Source organism: Erpetoichthys calabaricus, chromosome 4, assembly GCF_900747795.2.
Source record: "Erpetoichthys calabaricus chromosome 4, fErpCal1.3, whole genome shotgun sequence".
In the NCBI taxonomy this organism is placed as follows: Eukaryota; Metazoa; Chordata; class Cladistia; order Polypteriformes; family Polypteridae; genus Erpetoichthys; species Erpetoichthys calabaricus.
In genome coordinates, this window is record NC_041397.2 from 159,643,357 (window position 1) to 159,668,622 (window position 25,266).

General features: G+C 37.2%; 1 protein-coding gene across 1 annotated transcript in view; it reads left to right on the forward strand.

Annotated features, from left to right (window-relative positions):
• LOC114641417 (protocadherin-16) overlaps nt 1–25,266 on the forward strand; it is a 237,387-nt gene that overhangs the window by 154,862 nt on the left and 57,259 nt on the right. Inside the window, exons 11-14 of the mRNA XM_028790469.2 lie at nt 7,227–7,352; nt 11,221–11,430; nt 19,317–20,180; nt 20,816–20,929. Coding sequence (XP_028646302.2) covers nt 7,227–7,352; nt 11,221–11,430; nt 19,317–20,180; nt 20,816–20,929 — 1,314 coding nt within the window. The remainder of the gene's footprint in view (nt 1–7,226; nt 7,353–11,220; nt 11,431–19,316; nt 20,181–20,815; nt 20,930–25,266) is intronic.

Sequence of the window (25,266 nt, forward strand, 5' to 3'; positions counted from 1 at the left end):
ATCACGCCTCTGTGCTGGGTCAGGCAACGAGAAAAGAATCCTTTAGCATGCCGAATCCAGCCCTGGCAAGATTCCACTCCTATCTCACCACATGCTCCACTCATTGCTTGAAGTAGATTTTCCTGTGTGTAAGGGTTTCAGTCGTATACTTTCCATCTCCATGCCAAGAAAAACTCCTCAATAGGGTTCAAAAAGGGAGAGTATGGTGGAAGAAACACATTCATAAAATGCTGCTCATTGTGAAACCAATCGCGTATTCTTGGACCATGGTGAAAGCTCACATTGTCCCAAATGATAACATACATGGGATACCCTGCCTGCTCGCGATCTCTCTGCTCAAGCAGAGCATCCCGTAGACCATCAAGGAATGATACTAGAAGTTCGGTGTTGTATGGCCCAACAGTAACATGACTGTGGAGAACCCCACAGCTGCTGATGGCAGCACAGATAGTTACATTTCCACCACACTGGCCAGGCAGTTCAGTAATGGCATGTTGACCTATGATGTTGCGACCTCTTCTTCTCCTTTTTGCTAGATTGAATCCAGCTTCATCCACGAAGATGTATTCATGAGGCCTAACCATTGAGTCAAGCTCAAAGATTCTCTGTACACAGTGACAACAAACTACATTTAGTTCTGTAAATTACACAGTATGATGTATACATGTGCTGCATCCCAGACAATACAGTATACATTCTAGTACTGAGTTTACTGTAAATTTTTACTTACTTGCTCATACTGACATCGTTGCTCTTTCACTCTCTCACAGTTTCGCTCAAATGGTACCCGATAAACTTGTTTCATCCTTATCTTGTTGCGTTGCAGGACACGGTCAATTGTTGACAGACTCACACTATTTATTCCCTCAAAATGTATGTTGTCTTCTATAATCCGCTGCTGTATTTCACGCTGTCGAATTGAATTATTTTGATGGACCATATCCACAATAAGTGTCTCCTGTTGTTGTGAGTACATGTGTGTTCTTCCACCCTCATGTGGCTGTCTTTCAATTCTAAAAAAAAATACCATTTAGTATACTTTATATATATATATATATATATATATATATATATATATATATATATATATATATATATATATATATATATATATATACACATCTATGTTTTCAGTAAATGTTTTCAAACACAGTACCATGGAGAAATTATTTTTCATTGTCCCCTTACTGAGACAAGTATACTTTTTACCTGTTTTCTTCTCTGAAGGTCCGGATTATAGTAGCCACTGTGGACACTTTTTGTGACTGAAGACAGAGAAGAAAAGTAAAATTAGTAAAAACCTTTTATTGATACATACCAGGCAAGGGTAAAATGAGAGAGAAATACAGTCCTAGGACACCGCACTTCATCTGCCTCGAGCGCAGATGTCCTTGCTCTTTTATAGCTTTTCTAGTCTCCTGATCGTAGACCACGTAAGCAATAAAAATAGCGTCCTGACTCATTTTGTATTATTCCAATTGGTAAAGTCTTTACCCTAAAGGTACATTTTCTTGTCACACACATCATTGAAAGAAAACTTACAGAAAGTATATATGCTTTTTGTCACGTACGCAAAACACAAACAAGTTTGATCATTCTGTCCTATTTTCTGTACTTACACACATACATTTTGTTCAATTACATCATTTTATGTTTTTACACCACTGAGAACCTGCTTAGGTTTGGTTGCACACGTTGCCCTGCCTCCCTCATAGTCATGCCATGCACCAGAATGTGATCTATGACAGTTGCTCGAATGTCATTTGAAATTACAGATCTTCTTCTTGGTCTTAGTCCTTGCCCACCACCTCTGGCACAGACTCCTCTTCCTCTTCTATTTTATTGCTCCATTGTTGGATCCACTCATGCTATTTGCATTTCACTAGGCTTATATACTGTTTACTAAATGGGTTCACTGATTGGACACGTGTTTTCAATTTTGAGTGGTAGTGTGTAAATGATGAAAACAGTGTGTTAGTTGTGTTTAACTTCTGTAGCCTGTGTGCACCATTCTGGGTACAAGTGCACCACACTGCTAAATGTGTTTGAGAATGTGTTTAGAGTTTTGGTAAATGGGAGATTCAGATTTGCAAATTGTGTCCTAACCAGATGAATAGTGTTTAAGATTTTGACAACTGTGGGATTGATTTGATGAAAGAGTTTTGGTAGTTGACAGTTTAGTTTTTACAATGGGATTTAGTGTTTTAGCAATTCAGAAAAACTGTAAGAAAGGCAGGTTAGAAGTAGGTCTAAAATTCTCAAAAACAGAGGAGTCAAGGTTATTTTTCTTGAGCAAGGGTTTAACAACAACAGTCTTAAGACAGTCTGGTAAGACACCCATATTTAATGATGAATTTACTATGTCAAAAACACTCTCAGTTAGCACATCAGATACTTCTTTGAAAAAATTTGTTGGTATTGGGTCAAGGACACAGGTGGAAGGTCTCAGCTGAGAAATTGTTTTGTATAAATCAGGTAAATCCTATCCTGGTGAAAGAATTATTTTGCTTAAAATGGAATACCAGGGTTTAAGAGGATCATTATTGGGGGAATGTACTGTATTACTTCTAATATCATTAATTTTGTTATTAAAAATATAGGCATTCCATTGAGTGACCTGAGTTTAGCCAACGATCAATAGTAGAGAATAAATCTCTTGGATTACTAGCATTGTAACTTATAATTTTAGAGAAATAGCACCGCCTCTCAAGACTGACTATGTTGTTGTATTCTGTTATTTTAGCCTTCAATATCTCATAGTGAATAATCAATTTAGTTTTCTCCATTTATGCTCAGCTCTCCGTCATGCTTACTTTAAATCAGAAATACTCTTTGTGTCTTCCATGGTGTAACAGTACTGGAGGATTTTTTAACTGTCTTTTCAGGTGCGAGCATGTCAGTGGCAGCTCTCACTTTAGTATTACAATTTTCCACCTTACTATTTACATTATTATAGTATTGTAGTTAAACAATGGCAAGATACTCAAAAGACTTGAATGCACCAAAGATAATACCTCACATGTGGCGCAGTGGTAGTGTTGCTGCTTTGCAATAAGAAGATTGTGAGTTCGGTTCCTCCCTGTGTGGATAGCACTTTGAGTACTGAGAAAAGCACTATATAAACGTAATGAATTATTATTATCTTTGCACTTTAACCGTCTCAAGTAAATATTTGCTAAACCGCTGCCTTTCTTACCTTGGCAATCCGCATGAGTAAAGCTGTAATTCGGAGGTGCAGATTCAATTAAAACAGCCCCGCCAACAGAGCTAAGCCATGTTTCACTTAATGCAATAAAATCGATTTTCCTATCACTAATAAGAAATGTTAATAGAAGAGTTGGCTACAGAATTATCATGTCCTATCAAGGCATTATGGAAAGAATTAGAATTAAAAGTACCGTATTTACGCGTGTACCACGCGCACATTTTTTCACGAAAATTAGCATTAGAAAATCAGGTGCGTGTCATACGCGAGGACATTCTTTTCTGTAATGTTTACTTCTTCTGCTTGGGCTCGCTCGCTCGCACTCTCTCTCTCTCGCTCGCGTGACGAAAGAAAGAAAAACTTTTGTCATGCAGCAAAAACAGAAGGGCATTTCGCGGAAAACGTGCCCTAAACACTTCCTATACAATCACAACACGTGTCGTACACGGGGCAAAATGGTTTTCGCAATTTTCTTTGTAAAAATTAGGGTGTGCGTCTTACACGAGGGCACGTGGTACACTAGTAAAAACGGTACATAGTCAAGAGAGACAAATTACCTTAGAGATGTTTTCGAAGATGACCCGGGCACTGAATCTATTAGGATGCAGACCATCCTGCCTGAAGAAACACAGCCTGTCCCAGAAGAGATCCCAGTTGTCCACAAACCCAATGTTTTGTCCCTCGCAGAAGCCTTTCAGCCAGATATTTAATGCCACTCATTTGATCTTTTAACCAGACGTAAGGGACCCAAGATGAAGTTTCTCGCAGCCGAGATCTTCTCCTTCATGGCTTTAATAAGTGCTGCAAAGTCCACCTTAAGAATCTCCAACTCTCAGTATCTCACATCGTTTACCTCGGCATGTATTACGATGGATTCTTGTGCCTCTCAAAGACTGTCAGTGCTCTTCTCATAACATCTCGAACATGAGCCCCGGGAATACAAGAAACAAAATATTTATGTTTAGGGCAAGAAATGTTTAGATCTTGTACAATGGAATCTCAAATCACAAATACATCACCCGGGGGAGCAAAGAGGGTCAAACCGGTTCTGAGTGGAGATGCTTGCCTGAGCCGATGGAGGTAATCTAGCCTTAAACCCCCACCTGCATAGGTTAAATAGGCTGATTCCCTTGTTGTTGATGTCGTTGCTCCGAGGAGCCGGGGCCCTGAAATTGAGTGGCATGGTGTTGCCAATAGAGTCCAGCTGCAGTCAGGACAGTTTTAGGCCTTGTACAGATTCAGTGACCTAAAAAATGATGAGGCCCATAAGATGACACCCCTGCATCGCTTTTGACTCCACCCACTTTCCAACCCCGTCTTAGCGGTAAACGTTTGTGCTAAATGTACTGCTATAGTAATGGTGGCAAACTGAATGTGTGTGCAAAAAAATATTTATTATAAATAAAAAAAGCTTCACCAGGATAAACCATCGTGCTAATGTAATAACTTGCTGCAAGGTCGCAAGCCATCCCAAATGGGTATGCAAAGCCGCTCAGCTAACAGAGAAGGCGACTGAAATGACTACTTTATACCTCTTTGTGCTTCTGAGGGCGAGTGCATCATTTCTCTGGAGCATAAACTCCGCCACAATTAATGCATCGTTATTAGAAATATTAACATTTTGTACACCAGTAATAATACAGTACTAATGGTATAACACAGAGAGGACTACAAAGTCAATACAGTACAGTATTGCATATTTTGACTGTTTACACAAATTATGTGATTTATTCGATTCAGAGTCTATAAACATATGTTGTGTTAATCGTAGCTGAGTGCAGCATATAATTTATTCTTCTTCATCTTCTTCCTTAGCATTTCCCATTTTTATGTGGGGTCAACCTTCTGATTACCAGTGTAGATCTTTAGCCACAGAGCCACTACTCCGTTGCATGCAGCATATAACTAACGTATTAAAAAGTGCAGTCTCATGAATGTGACATGGAAAATGCAGATATAAAATGTATACTATAAAAAACAATATGTTAAGATTTTTTGTTCAGTTTGTTTCTAAGATGTGACACCAAAACAACTGCTTCGAATGCAGAACTGAGAAACCTCGATAGTTTAGAAGTTTAATAAATGCTGAATACACATTTTGGTGCAGGAACTAATGGGAATTGAAATCATCATGAGGGGCGTGTAATATATAGTTCACCAACGAAACAGGAATGACTCCAGAAGGGGACGTCAATTTATGGACCTAATAATATTAACAATAATTCATTACATTTATATAGTGTCTGAAGTGCTCGGATCTGTCCAAGGCCCAAAACTCTCCTGACTGCAGCTGGACACTTCTCTGGCGTGGAGTCGAGGTTGCTGAATCGCGATTTTCTCTGATGATGTCAGAAGTCAGGGAGAACTCTTTCAGTAGGCTAGCCTTCAGTTCCCTCAGGTGCTTCCGTCTGGACAGGAGTTTCTGGATCTGGTTATCAAGGGCCTGGAGTTCTTCAACAACGTGCTCCATCACACCGTCAGCCATTGTCTGCTTCCGCTTTGTGTCCTAGGAAAGAATGAAAAAGAAAGAATGTCAGTCACAGAAAGAAATGTCCAAAGCCTGCACTGTTAATTCCTTCAAAGTTTGTGTTGTCTTCAATAACTAGTTGCTGTATTTCTTGCAGTATAATGGTATTGTTTTGACGGACCATGTCAACTATAATGGCATCTTGCTGCTGATTGAACATAGCTGTCCTTCCACCCTCCTGTGGCAGTCTTGCAATTCTATAAAAAGTCAAAGTGCAGTTACAAAAATATTCATGCAGTACAATATAAACCATGATTGGGACTCCCAGTCTACTGAAATATCTGTATACAGTAGTACTGTGAACGTTCATAAATAAAAAAAAAGTTATGCTGTACCTGTTCTCTTGTCTGAAGCTGCGGATTATGGTGGATACAGAATCTGCTGATATTAGCTTGTACCCTTTGTCCTGCTTCTCTCATTGTCATTTTATGGACAAGAACATGATCTGTGACAGTAGTTCGAATTTCATCAGAAATTGCAACTCTTTGTCTTGCTTTTCCTCTGCCCCCTCTTCTACCTCGATTCCCCTCTCCTCTTCCTCCCTGTACCCAACCTCTTACAAACACTCATCCTCTGCATCTCTGATACATTATGTCCTTTGTTGATGTGAACCTTCAACAACCCGTGTGCACTCTGAACTGGCTTATATTGGTTATGTCACATCATATGAAACAAGTGTTATCAATTTGGATTCATAGTGTTTAATTTATGACAGCTGTGTTTACCTTTTTCCACTTGGGGTTACTTTTATGCATCACAAGTGCAATGTAGTGCAAAATGTGTTTTATTGCATGAGAATGTGTTTAGAGTTTTGCAAAAAGAATCAATGAGGTCTGCAAATTGAGTTTCACTAGGTGAAAATTGTTTATGGTATTGTCAAAAGAGTGAATGATTCAATAAATGAGTTCAGGCCAGTGAGCTTTTGGTTCAGTGAATGGGGTTTAGTGTTTCAGCAATTCAGAAAAACTGCAAGATGCAGGGTCTTTGGCTGGGCTGCAGAGGAACAAGAGGAGAGAGGATCAAGTGAGAACGCCAACCCCGCTCTGGCTGACAAATAACATTATTTGAGCCTGTAAACTGTACTCCATGTGCACATGTGTGACAATATAGTATGTCTATATATAACGCCTGTAAAAAGTACTCAACCTCTTGAAGTGTTTAATATTTTATTGTTAATAGAACTTTAATTCACAGTAGATTTAATTTGTCTTTTTTGACATTGATCAACAGAAAAAGATTCATTAATGTCAAATTGAAATCAGATTTCTGCAAAGAGGTCTTCATTAATTACACATATAAAACAAAACAATTGATTACATACATACTGTATGTAGCTGCTCAAGCACAATCATTGCTAATTCACTATCGAATACTTTTTGTATGTACACGATACAAAACACTTCCTAGCCTCGTGACGGTAAAACCAAGAAGTTTAATTTATGAGAGATACAACAAGGTTCTGTTATTGAATATGGTGTTTTCAATAATTTGCAGGTTCCAATGGTGTGGTTACATATGGAGGCATTTTAGATGACAGCTTCTCAATGGATTCAGCAACTGGAGTCATTAAAACAATGAAATCTCTAGACAGAGAGACAAAGGATCTCTATATTTTCACAGGTAATGTCACAGTTTTTCTTTTTTTTTATGCTGGTTCATTAATGTCATATTAAATTGTTTAGTTTTCCTAGTCATTGTTAGCAGATCTAAAATTAGTAGAAAAATGTTCTACAGAGTAAAGCATACTTAAATAACACTGTGATTAATTATTTATGTTTGACACACCACAGCACAAAAACCCTAGTATGATATCAATCAAAGTATCTTCTGTGTGAAGCTAGCTAGTTAAATCTCACTTCCATGTCCAGCCTTAGTATATGTCTACTTTCAATGACACTTTTACTGATCTATTGTGTGTAAACTGCTTTAGTATAACCCATCTGGTGCTGGAGTGTTCTGACTTGCATCTATTTCTGGTGGGATAGGCTCACCAAATGTGATGCTTCTGCAAACTGAAAGGAAAAACAGTTGAGATGGTTTGGGCAAGAAGTTAAAATGCTATCTGGGAGTGTACCAGGAATGGCCAAAAGGCAAAAGACCCAGGAGATGCTGGAGGGATTACATATCTCAACAGGTCTGGGAATTTTGTGATTTCCCCTGGCGGAGCTGGAACAAATTGCTAAGGATAAGGATATGATAGGACAGGATAGGATAGCTTGGTCAGTCCAGCCAGACATACTGCTACTCCATTCCTCACCAGGAAAAATGAAGTGGCAGTGGGAGAAATGTCTTCATTAGACTAAACACAATACAGCCTGAATAAATGAACTGTTGCATGTTTCCACAAAAATATGAAAGCAGAAAGCATAAAATACTGCCCTAAGGCAGGAGCATTCTGCAGCGGAGCCATTTGTCCATTGCAGAATAAACAGAAATCCACGGAAATTGTTAGCCTAGCAGGATGTAAATGAAAAGAAACTAGATCCTTTCAGAAAACAAAGTCAAACAAAAAATAAGTAAAACTTGCAATCAACCAAAGATAAAAGAATAACATTAACTTATTCAAATACAGTATATTTTAACTTTTTTGGTGTAGACGTTTTTTTTATCTGATAAAGGTAATTTATTCCAGCAGAAACTCACATTTTTTGCTGCACCCTCCTTTGAATCTGACTTCCTTCATTTCACAAAGATTTATGTTTTCATTGTATATATCTAATAAAATACCAATCCACAATCTATAAAAAACAAATACTTTCACATGATGTATTTATTGGTTGATAATATTGGTGCCTCGATTGCATACTAAGCCTTAAGCAGCCTTTGCATGTCTTCTAATATTGGTGTATCGGTTGCCACTTTTCAGTTTTTACAGTATGCAGTTAGGTATATTTATGGATACATTCAGCCCCTGATTATGAAACAAATGAGCTGTAGAAGAAAAAATTAGCTTCTTTACAGTGGAACCCTATTAGGATCACCAAATTTAAGTAACTGAGACATAATATATAGGCTACTGCAATTATCTCCAGACAGAGGAGCAGCTTCAGCGACAGACTGCTGTCACTGTCCTGCTCCACTGACAGACTGAGGAGATTGTTCCTCCCCCACACTATGCGACGCTTCAGTTCCACCTTGGGGGAGGGGGGTAAATGTTAACATTATACAAAGCTATTGCCTGTTTTACCTGCATTTTTTATGACTCTTTAATTTAATATTGTTTCTTTATCAGTATGCTGCTGCTGGAGTATGTGAATTTCCCCTTGGGATTAATAAAGTATCTATCTATCTATCTATCTATCTATCTATCTATCTATCTATCTATCTATCTATCTATCTATCTATCTATCTATCTATCTATCTACTGTATGTATTATATGAATGGTTCAAATAACCTAGTGCCAAAACAGAAGAAATACAAGCTAGTGTCTTTTATATATGCATATATAATGTAAAGTTGACTGACTCAATCCATTTATTTGACAGACACCTTTATCCAATGTGACTTACAATTTTTGAGATGCAGTTGGTTACATTTTTTTTCTTTTTCAAGTTGGAGCACAGACAGGTGAAGTGACTTGCTGAGGGTCACACAGTGTGAGTGGCAGGATTTGAACCCACAACCTTGGGGTTTGAAGTCAAAAGCCTTAATCACTGCACCACATTAACCATAAATAACTACTTTTCACAAAAGTATTTACTCCAAAAATGACATTTTTGATTTGTGCCCTCCCCCACTAACCTATCATCAATGTGGGAGGAGTGAAAGCTTTACTTTTTTTCAGAAATTTCAATCTCCGATTTCCGACGGATCTCAACATTTTAGGGTCCCCAATACCAAAAACATTGATACCTCAATGATGGGTGTGTGTTTTTGTGTCACAGTTTTTTGAGGACAGTTTAGAGCTAAAACAGCTGGACAGAAAAATACCAAACTCGAAATTTAAGCTTGTTATGAGATGAAAATGTGTTGATTAGTTTTTGAGCCAAATTGTGCAAGAGAAAGAGGCACTCTAGATGAACACTCAAATCTGTAATTCTGCAATTTTATTATTCATTCTTTCTGTCAATTGTTATCGTAATGACCTATTTTATGATCAGAACGATATGCATCTGAGCAGTAAATAATTACTAAAATGCTATAGAATAGTTTGGGTAACTTGGTTCCTACAGAGCAAAGCCTGCTACACGCTCACTTCTGAATTTTTTTTCTTAATTTTTTCTCATCCGCCATATGATGCTACAATAAACAGGATATGAACAGATCATTTGTAATCCAGGTGTGAATCTTTTGGCAAGATACTATAGAATTATGAAAAAATATTTAATGTGAATACATTTCTAGAAAACATAGAATGGCTGGAAAAAACATTTCTACTATAAACAAAAAATAGAATCTTATCAGAGACGTCATGATTAATATGCAAACTAATCAAACTAATCATATTCCAAAAGCAATCAGAAGAAAAACACATTAAAATGGTCCAAACTGGTTTGTAAAGACATAACAAAAGCTATACCATTAAAAACATAATTATATAGAATATAAAAAAAATCAGAGTAAGGTATCATTATCAAAAACCTATTTACATTACATGACTTTTTTAATAGACAATTGGTTGTTATTGTATTATATGAATACCATGAATACATCAATATACTGTAGTGTATATTCAAAGAATTTGATAAGGTAAAGAAGATAATGTAATTGTATACTTGCAGCTACCATATAGTTATATGGGTAAAGTTATGTCCATGAACGTTTATAAAAGTGAACAACTGATGTATCACTGTTGAGCAAGTAGCTGCAGAAAAAAACAATTACGCATAAATAGTAGTCTACAGGGATTTGAAGAACATGGGTCATGCACACCATGATCCTCTACAGTGATTTTCTTGAACTAGTTTGGTCTGGTCAGTGTTACTGTGGGTGTCAGGTTATCCAAGCACATATGTCAGGCCTTCTCAGATCAAACTTAAGTACAGTCAGCTAAATCCAGTCAACTTGAAAGTGTGTCCTAGGACTGTGGGAGAAAACTAAAGTTGACAGAAAGAGAATCTTCATGAAAACTGGGAAAATATTTAAACCAAAAACACAAGAAAAATGCCACTACTCACTGTTCCACCTGAAACAAACTTTTATCATCATCTGTACTGTGTAAATTGTAAAAAAATAAAACATTAAGACATTGGATGAGAATAGATGGTTTAATAAGGTTTGGGGTGTAGACTGCAAGATTGTGACATAAAGGAGCTGGAACAGTTTAGATGTTCAGTGATGTCTGAATCTGATAAATTCAGAAATGTTTCCATTTGCAGACAATAATCTTTCAAAGTTGAACTCTGGCTTCCTATGTCTCAAGGATGAGTGTGGTGAGGCACAGTAAAAAAACGTAAGATTACTAAAACAACTGCCAGTTTTGATGTTTTAGATCGTATGAAATGTACATACTCTGTGACTTACAAAGTAATTATTTTCTTCCTACAGCCTATGCTGAAGATGGTGGGTCTCCACCCAATTTTGCCAAAGCAACAATTAAAGTTAAGGTGTTGGATGAAAATGATAATGCTCCAGTTTTTGAGAAGGACTTATACTATTTAGAGGTGCCAGAAAACCAAGACCCATCTGCTCTTTTGGCTATAAAGGCAAGAGATTCTGATGCTGGTGAGAATGGCAAAACAGAGTACAAAATTATCGGTGAGTTCTTATTAATGAAGTTAGTTACTCTGCATTTTAGACATAGAATACAAATATCATGGGAATTGTAAATGAATATAAATTTTATAAAGGGAAATCCTAGTAATACAAATTTTTTCGTCTTTTTGGGCATAAGCCCAATTTGCTTTATAGATATATAAATGGCATTCAGTTGAAGTATTGACAAATTCAGTATTTTTCTCATGGTGAGACATTTATAAACCAAAAAAAGGTTTAATTATCATATTTCTCAATATGCCTTTAAGATGAAATATGATGAAAGAATAAAAAATTGTGTTAACCCAAACAAATGTCATTTTCAATAATTGATGTTTACAGGTTTTCATGTAATTGTTGCTGTCATGAAAAGGTAATGTATTATGCGCTAGGTAGTACACCTGTCCAAGCACAAATAGTTTACAGTCAAAATGATGATGAGAGTGTAGTGGATTTTTTTTTGCACTGAAGTGCTGGATAGGAAGAGAAGAGGGTTAACAGGAGACGAGTCAGTTCCCTGAGGTGCTCCAGCATTACACACCACCATTTCTGGCACATAGTCCCTCAGCTTCACAAACTGCTGTCTGTTGGTCAGGTTCATGATCCAGGAGACCATGGGAGAATCAGCATTCTAATACTTGACCATTTTCCCCAGCCATTAAGGCAGAATGGTGGTAAAGGCAGTGGAAAAGTCAAATGAAATTATCCTGACTGTGGTACCAGTTTTGTCCAAGTGAGAGAAGGCTCTGTGGAGCATGTAGATGAGAGCATCCTGCACACCTATATGTGCCTCACAGGCAAACTGCAGATGATCCAGATGTTCTAAAATCAGGGGTCATAGCTGTTTTCTCAAAGGTCTTCATGTTATATGAAGTAAGAACACCTGGTCCTTGGAATCACTGGAATGTCCTTTGTTTGGCACTGGGGCCATATAGGATGTTTTGCACAGCTGGGGACCCTTCAACAAATGCAGGAAAAAGGACTAAAGGTGCTAAAGGACCCCACAGAGTTGGCTGGCAGATGTTTTCAGCCACCTGGGTCTGATTCCATCAGGCCCTGAAGCTTCGTTTTTCCAGCTCTCTCCTCACTTCATCAGCAGAGACATACAGTCCAGGGAGTGGAGTGTGGCTGAAGACCACAGGTGTGATGTTATTGTAGCGGAGGATAGTGCAGGATGCAGATGACAGTTGGGATTCCAGAGCCTCCTCAGCTTGCACACAGAGGCTAGCAGTGTTGGGAGAAGGAGGTGCTGACAGGAACAAGTCAAACTGGTTCGGTTCATTAGCTGTGTTCTTGTTCACTTCCTTTGCATGTAGCCAGTGATAGTGTTCATTCTATTCCACACTTTCTTCATGTTGTTCTGTTGCAACTTATGCTGAAGTTTGTCTCTGTAGTGGGCTTTCCCCTCACAGAGCTGCTTCTTCAGGTCTGACTGCAACTGTTTGATTTCATCCTTATCTCCAGACCTGAAGGCTCTCTTCTTCATATTCAGTAGGGCCTTCAGTTCTTTTATGATCCATGACTAGTTGTTGGAAAAACAGCACAATCTCCTTGTAAGAACTGTGTTATCTACACAAAACCTGATGTACTCTATGATACAGTGGCTCCATTCCTCATTGTCCTCACTGTGTGTCTCACAAAGCATATCCCAGTCACTGTTTTCAGACGCATCCTTAAGAGCGTCCTTGGCCTCTGTTATTCATTCCTGCAAGGTCCTGGTGGTGGCTGTGAGCAATGGATTTATATGCAGGTATGAGCTGTACCAAATTATGGTCCGATCAGCATAAACTTGGCAAAGTAAAAGAGTTATATGCCCCTTTAAAATTGCCGTATGACAAGTCCAGGGTCCTGTTTTCTCTTGTTGTACAGTCCACGGACTGGTAAACATTGGTGAGGGTGGAGGAAAGTGAAATATGGTTAAAATCCACAGAAATTGTGATGAAAGCACAGGGATGGTCAGTTGTGAGTTTGCTTATTACAAAGGATACTGTATCTGTTGCGATTGCCATGTCTGCTGAGGAGGGATGGAAACTGCCAGCCCAAAGGCATGTAAAAACTCTCTGACATATAATAAGCTCATAAACCCAATGCAAGCAGCTCAACATTCGGGTTTTAATTGTAATAAATCCAGGGTTACACAATTTTTCATTCACAAAAAAGTCAAGTCTACATGCTTTCTTCTTGCTGCTTTCACTCCTGCTTCTGTCCACCAGCACAATTTCAAATCCATCCAGTGCAACTGCAGACTTCAGCTCTAAGCCATTTTATTCACCAGCAATTTTCTGTTTCCCATAATAATTGAAGGCAGTTAAAGTCTGTACCTTCTTCTCTTGTCGGGCTCCTTCATTTTTTCCGAGACATGAATGCAGTAGTTCTGCTGGCAGCCCAACAATTAGATCCAATGATCTAGTATACAAAGGGTACAAGTCCAGTAGTTGCTGTCATATGTAAGTGAGTGTGAGTCCTTCCTCACATTTTCGGTTGTCCAATAAAAAAAGTAGTAAACAATAGCAAACAACATTGAAGACAAACAAACACAGAGCTTCTATTGCAAGGGGCTGCTTGTGACCATCCTAAGGTAATCTACAGCATGTCCTCCTCATATCTTTTAATTTTCTACTATTTTTGCTTCATTAAAATTCTCTTGTTTGAAAAGAATTCAAATTCTTTATAGTTTAATTTCACTAATAAGAAGGCAGTTACCCATGTGTCACAAATAACCAGAAGGAAAATGTGCCATTGTCAATTGCAATATGCGTTCATCTTTAAATAGGCAGTTTAAAAAAAATGTTTTGGAATAAAAGGAAAATTGAGGGATTCTAATCTTCTGCACAAGAAAAGTGACAGATTAAATGACATGTTCCATAGACCAGAAGAACTGTTTCCTAATTAAGAAATTAGAACAAAAATCCAAAGCACTCCTGCCCTCAGGTAGATGGTATAAATTCCCACTGCCAGATAGAGTTTCTCAAATGCCTTACATAGGTGAGAATGGACATATGCCAGTGAGAAGATGTTGGTAGGTTGATACTGTGGGTGCTGAGAGGCTTTCAAATGGATCAGTCTCTATGGTTGTTATCAATCTGGCAGAAAATGTTTGCATTACGTACTACATAGTGTGTTCTTAAAATACAAAAGTATTATTCAACAAAGATGAAAGATGAAACACACCACAGAACTGAAGGAAAGACAAAGAAGTATTAAATATATTTGACAGGGAGGAAGAAATAGTAAAAAAATTTTTTTTTTTAAATCTGTACATTTACAACCCTGGTTACAGTAAGGTGCCCTTCTAGCCGCTACTTTACCTCTTTATATAGTGCCCAGACAAATCTTGCACAATAGCATTTAAGGTGACTCTGAGACAATCAGAAAAAGACTTTTATGCAGTCTATGGATTTACAAATATAATTGGTGCTAATGACATGATCAGGCATATTAGCCTCAAAATTGTGTTTGCAGAAAAAAATGTTAATGCCGTATATATGTAAATTATCTGTAGCAGAAATCTTATTTAAGGAATACTGTGGCCAAGTGACCAGGAGCTACACAAGATTCATCAGTATCAGTAAACTGTAATGATTAGCATTTAGCAAAAGAAGATGAAGTTTCATGATGTGTGTTTTTTGGGAGACTGCAGATATCTCTAAGCTTAGGTAAAACCTGTGACAAACCCATCGTCTTTGGCAGAAGAGAAATACAATATGGACCCTGCACACAAAAGATAAGTCATTGAAAGGTGTGTTGCTCTATTAAAAGAGCACTTCAGATCTTTGCATCAGTTAAGTGGTGTCTTATAGTTTTATCCCAAAAACGTTTTCAAAGTATTCATTATAGCCTGTGTACACCATTATACTGCTCGTTTCAGCAGCATACCACATGGACAAATGGCCTTACAAGACCCTGAGAATTATCAATTTGACAAAAGTAAAGTGGATAAAAGTACAGCAGGATGTGGAATCAGAAATACTCTCATACATAATAAATATGGTTCACATTAAGCACCACCCAATTTTTTATGAATAAATGCTTTAATCAAAATTGGCAAGAAATTTGATTTGATTTGAACTTACAGTGCATCCAGAAAGTATTCACAGCGCATCGCTTTTTCCACCTATTGTTATGTTACAGCCTTATTCCAAAATGGATTAAATTATTTTTTTTCCTCAGAATTCTGCACACAACACCCCATAATGACAATATGAAAAAAAGTTTACTTGAGGTTTTTGCAAATTTATTAAAAATAATAAAACTGAGAAATCCCATATACATAAGTATTCACAGCCTTTACTCAATACTTTGTCGATGCACCTTTGGCAGCAATTACAGCCTCAAGTCTTTTTGAATATGATGCCGCAAGCTTGGCACACCTATCCTTGGCCAGTTTCGCCCATTCCTCTTTGCAGCACCTCTCAAGCTCCATCAGGTTGGATGGGAAGCGTCGGTACACAGCCATTTTAAGATCTCTCCAGAGATGTTCAATTGGATTCAAGTCTGGGCTCTGGCTGGGCCACTCAAGGATATTCACAGAGTTGTCCTGAAGCCACTCCTTTGATATCTTGGCTGTGTGCTTGGGGTCGTTGTCCTGCTGAAAGATGAACCGTCACCCCAGTCTGAGGTCAAGAGCGCTCTGGAGCAGGTTTTCATCCAGGATTTCTCTGTACATTCCTGCAGTCATCTTTCCCTTTATCCTGACTAGTCTCCCAGTTCCTGCCGCTGAAAAACATCCCCACAGCATGATGCTGCCACCACCATGCTTCACTGTAGGGATGGTGCCAGGTTTCCTCCAAACGTGATGCCTGGCATTCACACCAAAGAGTTTAATCTTTGTCTCATCAGGCCAGAGAATTTTCTTTCTCATGGTCTGAGAGTCCTTCAGGTGCCTTTTGGCAAACTCCAGGCGGGCTGCCATGTGCCTTTTACTAAGGAGTGGCTTCCGTCTGGCCACTCTACCATACAGACCTGATTGGTGGATTGCTGCAGAGATGGTTGTCCTCCTGGAAAGTTCTCCTCTCTAGACAGATGACCTCTGGAGCTCTGACAGAGTTACCATCGGGTTCTTGGTCACCTCCCTGACTAAGGCCCTTCTCCCCCGATCGCTCAGTTTAGATGGCCAGCCAGCTCTAGGAAGAGTCCTGGTTGTTTCAAACTTCTTCCACTTACGGATGATGGAGGCCACTGTACTCATTTGGACCTTCAAAGCAGCAGAAATTTTTCTGTAACCTTCCCCAGATATGTGCCTTGAGACAATCCTGTCTCGGTGGTCTACAGACAATTCCTTTGACTTCATGCATGGTTTGTACTCTGACATGAATTGTCAACTGTGGGACCTTATATAGACAGGTGTGTGCCTTTCCAAATCATGTCCAATGGACTGAATTTACCACAGGTGGACTTCAATTAAGCTGCAGAAACATCTCAAGGATGATCAGGGGAAACAGGATGCACCTGAGCTCAATTTCGAGCTTCACGGCAAAGGTTTTTTTTATTTTTTTTTTTTATTTTTAATAAATTTGCAAAAATCTCAAGTAAACTTTTTTCACGTTGTCATTATGGGGTGTTGTGTGTAGAATTCTGAGGAAAAAAATGAATTTAATCCATTTTGGAATAAGGCTGTAACATAACTAAATGTGGAAAAAGTGATGCGCTGTGAATACTTTCCGGATGCACTGTAGTTTTGTAAAATTTGATTTGTTTGTATGGAATGCTATTTGCTTAAAAAAAATTGGCAAGAAAGTATCTAAATTGGCAGGAACGAATCTTTTATTACAGTAGTAGTATGAACAGTAATAGACTTGAATGCAATATATATTATTTTTATTTTAGTTTTATATGATTGTTGTCCTTTTGAGGGTATTTTTTTGAGTGGTTTGGAGGTTCAAAGTGGTTAATATAAGGTTTTTCAGCTTGTGTTTACAAAATAATTATATGAGGAGCTCTATAGACTACTCCTATCATGTTAGTTCAGAGAAATTTTCTTTTCTTTTCCTATTACTAATTCAGTTCATTATAGTTAAATGTTCATTTAACACAATTCAGTTTAATATTTTGTAGAATGTTATTATTGCAATACTATGGACAAAACAATATTAAACATGTGTAATGCTCATCACTAGTAAGACCATACACTCTTTGTTAAAATGTTAGAGTGCACCACAAACTGACTCAAAAAGTAAAGAAAGTTAAACCAAATTATTAAAAACTGACAACTTTTACAATGAGGCAGAGCACTTTTATAAGTTGTTTAATGCTAAGGTTTGAAACAACTTCATCTATAAAGTAAATACCCACTAAAACATAAGTAAACATTAGTTAAAGAATCCTGTGTTATAATAATTGAAAAGCACAGAAATTAAATGGTCAGTTTAACTCTGCACACACAGGGCCAAAATTCAGTTTTTGTTTTGGAATATAAGATTAATATTTGGTATTTATCAGTAAGAAGGTGTATAATTCTGTCTATTTTCATCTGTTTTTTAAAATGCATAAAGTCCAGGGTAATTGATGAAAAAAAATAAACAAAGGATTCCATAGCGTAAATATAAAGCAATTTTTAAAAAAGAATTCATGTTGCTTGTCATGCATGTGTGATTCAACCCCTGCAACCATTTCAGTATATCACTTGGATTGTTCTTAAGTGCTCATGGCTTTTCTGCTTCAACTTCACACAGTCCTATGAACCCACTCTGGCATACACTGAACACTTTTTACGGTACAATTTAATTCCTAAAACCAAATTTTAGGGACACGAATTAAGTGAGGCCATCCTTATAGGGATTTAAAGTTTTATTGTTACGTACCTTGAATGAAACCACTACTAAACAAACTGTTAACACAAAAAGGTATAAATAAAATTTTGTTCTTCCCAACGTTGCCATCTAGTACAGGGTATCAATGCCTGCATAGAAAGCTAAATTAGTCTAGGAACGAAAATTGTTTTGGTCATAAGACAATTCTAATGTCAACTGACTTGATAGTAGTAAAAGTTAGAAGGTCTAGAATCAGACCCAAAGAGTATGAAGGGCATGGTATAGATAGTGAAATACTGGTTAAGAATACAACAGAAACAGTCAAGATTGATTTTCCTGTTAGAATTGCACAAAAGCCAATATGAGAAAACTACTGTTTGCTAAGGTTTAGAAATACAAGCGAGGGAGTTTCAACTCCACTGCCATTTAAAAATATCTACATGATATGCTGCCTTTTGATCTCAAGTTTAAAAGTTCAGTATCAGAATTTGCAACAAAATCACCCCACACCAAAATTATATATTTAGAGCCTATGGCATAAGATAGTTTTGCACTTGTGTGCCTCCACAATGCTGTATGCTGTAACTCTTTACTTCACCTATGCCACAGTCAAATCATGTGCTCCTTTATCAGCAAGCAAAGCTACCAAGAGGATCTTGATCAATATACATTACAGGGTAGTTATTGCTCTTGATAGGCAGGTACTCTGTTCAGTTTCTTGGTCATAAAGAGTGATACAATTCTAAATTGATCACTACATGAAACAGACAGAAAGCAACTTTAAAGAAGCATGTATTATGGGAAACACAAAATGTAAAAGAAGTTTATTGGAAAAAAATTACTAGTTCTTTTTATCTCATAGGGAGTGCTTAAGAGATTATACCCCGTATAACTACTATAACCACAATAGCAGAAATTTCTTCTTTAGGCTCAATTTCAACCATGCTTGCAAAAAACATGGCCCATGCCGAGCTGTGATGGCTTGAATTAGTATTGTTTGCATATACAATACAGAAACATGCTCATAAAAACATAATCTTAAAGTATGTTCTTTTTATTCTTATAAAGTTCTTAATTATTAATGTTCTTATTTTAATATTTTAATTGTTTTGTCGTTTTTTCTGTCGTTTGTTCCTGTAGATGGAGACCCTCATGGCGATTTCATCATTCATAGTAGTTCTGGAGTATTTTCTCCCTCTCGACCTCTTGACAGGGAAAGAATATCTAGGTATTCTTTGACTATTATGGCACGGGACCTTGGGAAGCCAGCCCTGAGTAGCACAGCCACTGTGACTGTGGTAGTCTTGGACATTAATGACAACTACCCCACCTTCACTGATAGTTCCTTTATAGTTGATACCGATGAAGATGCCCAAGTTGGTACTCTTATTCTTGATGTAACTGCTTCAGATGCTGATTATGGAGATAATGGGCGTTTGCTATATTTCTTGAGCAAAGAGTCACTGAGTATGTTTAGCATAAATCAAGAAACTGGTAGGATTACTACGGCTGCCCTGCTGGACAGAGAAAAGCGGGCAACATATCGGTTCCAAGTAGTGGCCATTGACTGTTCCACTGTAATACCAAAGAATGCCACTATTCCTATCACAATTAACATAAGAGATGTCAATGATAACTCACCATTTTTCATTCAGGACCCACTTATAATAAATATTTCTCAAGATGCCTCCATCAACAATGTGATAGCTACTATGAGAGCTGAAGACAAAGACTTTGGGGCTAATGCTTCAATTTTCTATCGCTTTACAACTTCAGTGTCAGGCTTTAGCATCAATTCATTTTCTGGGGAAATTAGGCTGTTAAAGACTCTTTCCATGATGTCTCAAAAAGAAAGAACCCTGTTTGTAATTGCAACTGACCAAGGGACTCCAGCTCGTTCATCTACAGGAGTGGTGGTGATTTACATTAAAGAGGACGAATACAAAGGTGTGCGCTTTCCACGTAATTTTAAGGATGTCAGTTTGCAGGAAAATGCAAAGAGAGGTAAGTGTGATCTTTATTCCACCAATATTAAAGTGCACAGTTTTAAAATATCAAATAAGTCTTTTTCTAAGTCTTTCTACATGTTTCTTCCAGTTTGTGTTCAAGATTTGTCACAGATAACCAGTATATTGGAATTCTTATTTGAATGTGTTTTGTTGGTAAAACAAAATAGTAAGTACTATAAAATGCAATGAAATTCTTCATGTAATGATCTTTACAAAACATCAACAGTGCCCTTACCTCCAGTAGTAACCCAATACAGCAAAGAACAAGTGACATTAGAACATTAGAATTTTCAGAAGCAGCAAAAATTATTTTCAAAAACTATTTGAAGGTTCAAAGATGAAACACTGAACAATATTGATTTAGAATTTTAATGATAGTAATAAAATGTTATTTAAAGCAGCAAGATTAGAGCTCCATTCTACCTACAAATTTCTTTGTTAGTTTTGATACCAAACATCATCATATACCAAACCTTGGCTACTTTTATTCCAAAAATGAATTAAAAAATATATTTTATTCCTTATATGCTGCATGTTATATACCATACAGATACCAGAAGAATAAACTGTTACAGAGAAAACAAGAAACAGTCTTAATTTATTTTTTTTTTTTAAATTGTTCTTTTACAGGCACCACAGTTACAAGGATACAGGCCCATAATTCTGATGGTTCAAGTAAAGGGATCCTGTACAGTATTTTCAGTGGAAATCTGCTCAATTCATTTATTATTCAGCCAAATACAGGCAAGACTTCTTTAAAGACATTATTTTTCTAATTCATGGAATATAAATACAAACTAGTTTTTACTGTATAACAATGTAAGATAGTTTCAGTGTTGCACAGCTTTTTAAGTTTGATTTTTCTTTTATCAGTCAGTTAGTCATTGTCCAACCCGCTATATCCTAACACAGGGTCACGGGGGTCTGCTGGAGCCAATCCCATTCAGCACAGGGTGCAAGGCAGGAACAAACCCCGGGCAGGGTGCCTGCCCACCGAAGGGCACACACACACTAGGAACAATTTAGGATAGCCAGTGCACCTAACCTGCATGTCTTTGGACTGTGGGAGGAAACCAGAGGAAACCCACACAAACACGGGGAGAACATGCAAACTCCACGCAGGGAGGACCCGGGAAGCGAACCCAGGTCTCCTTACTGCGAGGCAGCAGCGTTACCACTGCACCACCGTGCCACCCTTTTCTTTTATATAACCTCAATTTAAGTGTATGTCCCTGGTGACAACTTTTAAAAACAAACAGGCAGCAACAAAGACCTCTTTGTCTTAAAATACATTATATTTATAATCAGTTCACTTATATTTTATTTATGAAAATGATATCTTTGGATCCTAGTAGAATTAAACATGTTTGGGTTATTTTTGTTTGTTTTTTTAAATAAAAGGTCAAGGTCACCATGGCTTTTATCATTTTAATTACGGAAGTCAAATAGCTGTAACTGTCATGAAAGAGATAATGGATTAATATTAATTTTAAAAAGTAATTTAAATTAGCAGAATAAAATATAAAAAAGTAATATAGAATCATTACCTAATCCAAGGCCCCTTAAAAACAGAGAAAGGATATGAAGCAGCAACTGTATAGTTTTAAATTAATACCAATTGAAACACAGTTAGTTGGTTATAAATGTAAACATTTTCACAAGTTTATGTCTGACACTGCATACACTAGATTCACATTGATGATTAACAGTGTTTCCTCATTGTAAATATTTTGGAATATTTCCATTTGCAAAAAGCAGCCTCTCAAATCACTTGACTGGAATTGAGTAGCCTTAGGGGTGGTTGGGTATTCCATATTGAAGAAATTCATAACCTGAAAATCTTAGGTTAACATACTCTGTTATTTCATTCTTAAAGTAAATGTGCTAAAAATGAAAGTTAAAGACAAGAAAGACATAGCTTTGTTAAGCTTAAATCCAATGATGTTGTTGTATACTAAAAGTAAATGTTTACCAGATGTTGAATATTAATATAAAACATTTTAAGCCCAAATAATATATTAACCATGTTTACTGTACATAAAATGCATGACTATTGTCAAAGCTCCTTTGAAAATTTTAGTTTTAATGTTTTTTTTGGAAGGTAAATATAAAGCATATTCTGTTGAATGTTGTTGATGGTGACACAATGGTTAGAGCTGCTGCTACCTCACCATCCCAGGAAAATGGCTAAGAAGTAGGTCCTAGGCATTGTCAGTGCCAGGTTTCTGTGAGTCTTTCTCCCTGCTACTCTGATTTCCCTCTTAAATCTCAAAAGACATGCATTTTAAGTTAATTGACTAGTGAGTGAGCACTGTAATTAACTGGCATTTGACCACTACTGGATCATTATTTGCAACTAGTACAGCCTGGGTAGAATTCAGCCTCCATGACTTTTAACTGGCTTATATGGTTTTAAAATTTACATAAATGCAAAATATGGTAATATGCAATATAAATATAAAATGTTAATTGTGTTAAAGGGTTGAAAATTAATACCTAATATGTAAATCCATCCATTTTCTTTGCCCACCTTATCCTAAGCAGGATAACCTTGTCTTATCAGGACAGCTGGACACTACCCCAGCAAGCATAGGGAGCAAAGCAGGAACAATCCTTGCACATGGTCCACCACAGGGTAAATGCATAGACACACTTAAATACACCACACCCAGACCAATTTAGCATCACCAATTCACCTAACTTGCATGTCTTTAGACTGTGAGAGGAAACCCACACAGACATTGGAGGAACATGCAAATTCCAGGCAGGGAGAACCCAGGACAAAAACCCTGGTCTCTCTACTTTGAGACAGTAGCACAACCATTGTGTCATCCATATCATATATAAATTTCATGCATTAATTTTACATTTAAGGTCTGGTTTCAATCTAAAAATCATTGAACCCCACACAAAACCCAAAATACTATTTTTGCATTACAGGGCACACTTACGCTCACAGGTAGATTTGCACATACCGAGCCAGTTTAGAGTTGCTGATCAACCAAACATTCAGGTCAATAGAATGTGAAAGAACAGTGCATGCTTCCAGGGACCTACAGCATATTGTGGTGGTGTCAGCCAGAAGGCAATAACGAGTGCCCAGGAAGAATGTGCAGACTCCAGTAAACAAAAGTCTCCTGGGACTAAACTGCAGCAGTTCTGACAAGATATGCCTTCCTGCTGCAAGAATAAACTTGAATTGAATTTATTATTATTGCACTGTTTCATTAGAAAGCACATTGTTCTGTTTATATTTAAATGTATAGTAGAACTAGTGTGTTGTACCGTGTTAGCCATTATGATCGTAGTGGGAAGTCAAGCAAAATGACACCGTTTATTGGCTAACTAAAAAGATTACAATGTGCAAGCTTTCGAGGCAACTCAGGCCCCGTATTTTCAAGTAAATGACATGATGACAAAGTGGTTAGCTTTACTACGTCATTGATCCTGCTCTAAGAATTTTCCTCCTACATCCTAAAAGAGGTAAATACTTTAGGTAAATTGGTGACTCTATATTAGCCAAGTAGGAATAGATGTGTGTGTGTGGGGGGGGGGGGTTATCTGTTTGTGTCCTATGAATTCAAGATTTCAACACCTGAAGGTGCGATAATTGGCTCTAGTCTGTACAATGACCATAAACTGGATGAAATAGGTTCAAAGTTTGAAGGTATATAGCTCAGCATATTTACAGTAGGTGGCCTTGCAAGGCATGTACGTGACACAACAATGACTTTGCAATGTCATGAATGTACATGATATGGTATCAATGTTTTTACCTTTTATGCACATTTTACTACTTTTACCTGTCTAATTTAACTGCTGTACATGCAGGATTTTGAGCTATACTGTTTAAACTTAGAAGTTAGTTCATGCTTAATAGCCATACAATGTTAGAAATGTACAGTAAGAAGAAAGCTAATGTGTGAAGCAGGATTTTTGTGCTGGCCATTGGATGTTGCTGTTTGACGCCGTATCTGCCAAACTCTCAATTGAGCATGTCTGTTGGCTGATGTGGTTTTCTTCAAGCTGTAGAAGACAAAAAACCCTTGCCAATATCTTACCCCAAGCAACACATACTTTTCTGTCTAAAAATATATCCAGAGCAGTGGTGTGCAGAGACGGGCAAGGACAAAACTCTTAGGCACATTGTGGAAATTTAAAGTCTATAATAAAACAATTTTGTTTGTTTGTTTGTTTGTAATGTAATTATACTAATACCTGGTCATTCTGTTCATTGTAGTAACCAGTCTTTGGAATGAATGTTAATGAAAATTTTTGATATTAAACTGTGTATTCTTATTTTCCAAAATATCAAAAGGTAACTTTTTTAACTTAAAAGCTTGTCTCTAACAAAAAAGAAAAAAATTACATAAGTTTACAAAATGTACAGCAAATTGTTATGTACCCTATGTAATAGGAAGTAAAGGAAATAAAACTGCTTTTACTTTTCTATTCATTCTTTAAGTTGTTTCTAAATTTATTAGAAAATTCTCCTTGTAGACATCTGTTTGGATAGGTCAATAAATTTAGATTGCTCTTTGACAATGCCTTATTCAGTGCATATCATGAGATCAGAAAGCGTCTCCTCACCATGGCTACTGTGAGGTTTTGACTTCAAAAGTTTCAGCTTCAAAAATGAGGTTTCGGATGAGGCTGTTATGACAGATAATGTATCATAAATTTTTAGTTGATCAAACAGAGAGAGTCAGCTTCAACCTCATTTTGTTTTAGGTTGCCAGCAGGGTTGTCCATTATTCCTGGTTAAGGCAAATGAAGAGCGGGACACTCTCAGCTCAGTCAGCAGTTGTTCCTCATCTGTACTGTAGAAATCACACACTCTTTTGAGGATCTGGATAATATCCTGTTGTGTTTGCTTGGTCAGAACTCATTTGAGAAAAGGGACAATAAACAGTTGCAGGATAGCGTAAAAGAGGTTGAAGTGCCTGCAGGAAACTAACAATGTGAACCCAACATCCAGAGATTTGTTCACAGGTGAAGACTGCAAAATGCAATAAAGATAAGTATCATTACTGCTGGTGCTGAGCTACTGATAGCGGCATATAACAAATGTAGAAAAGTGC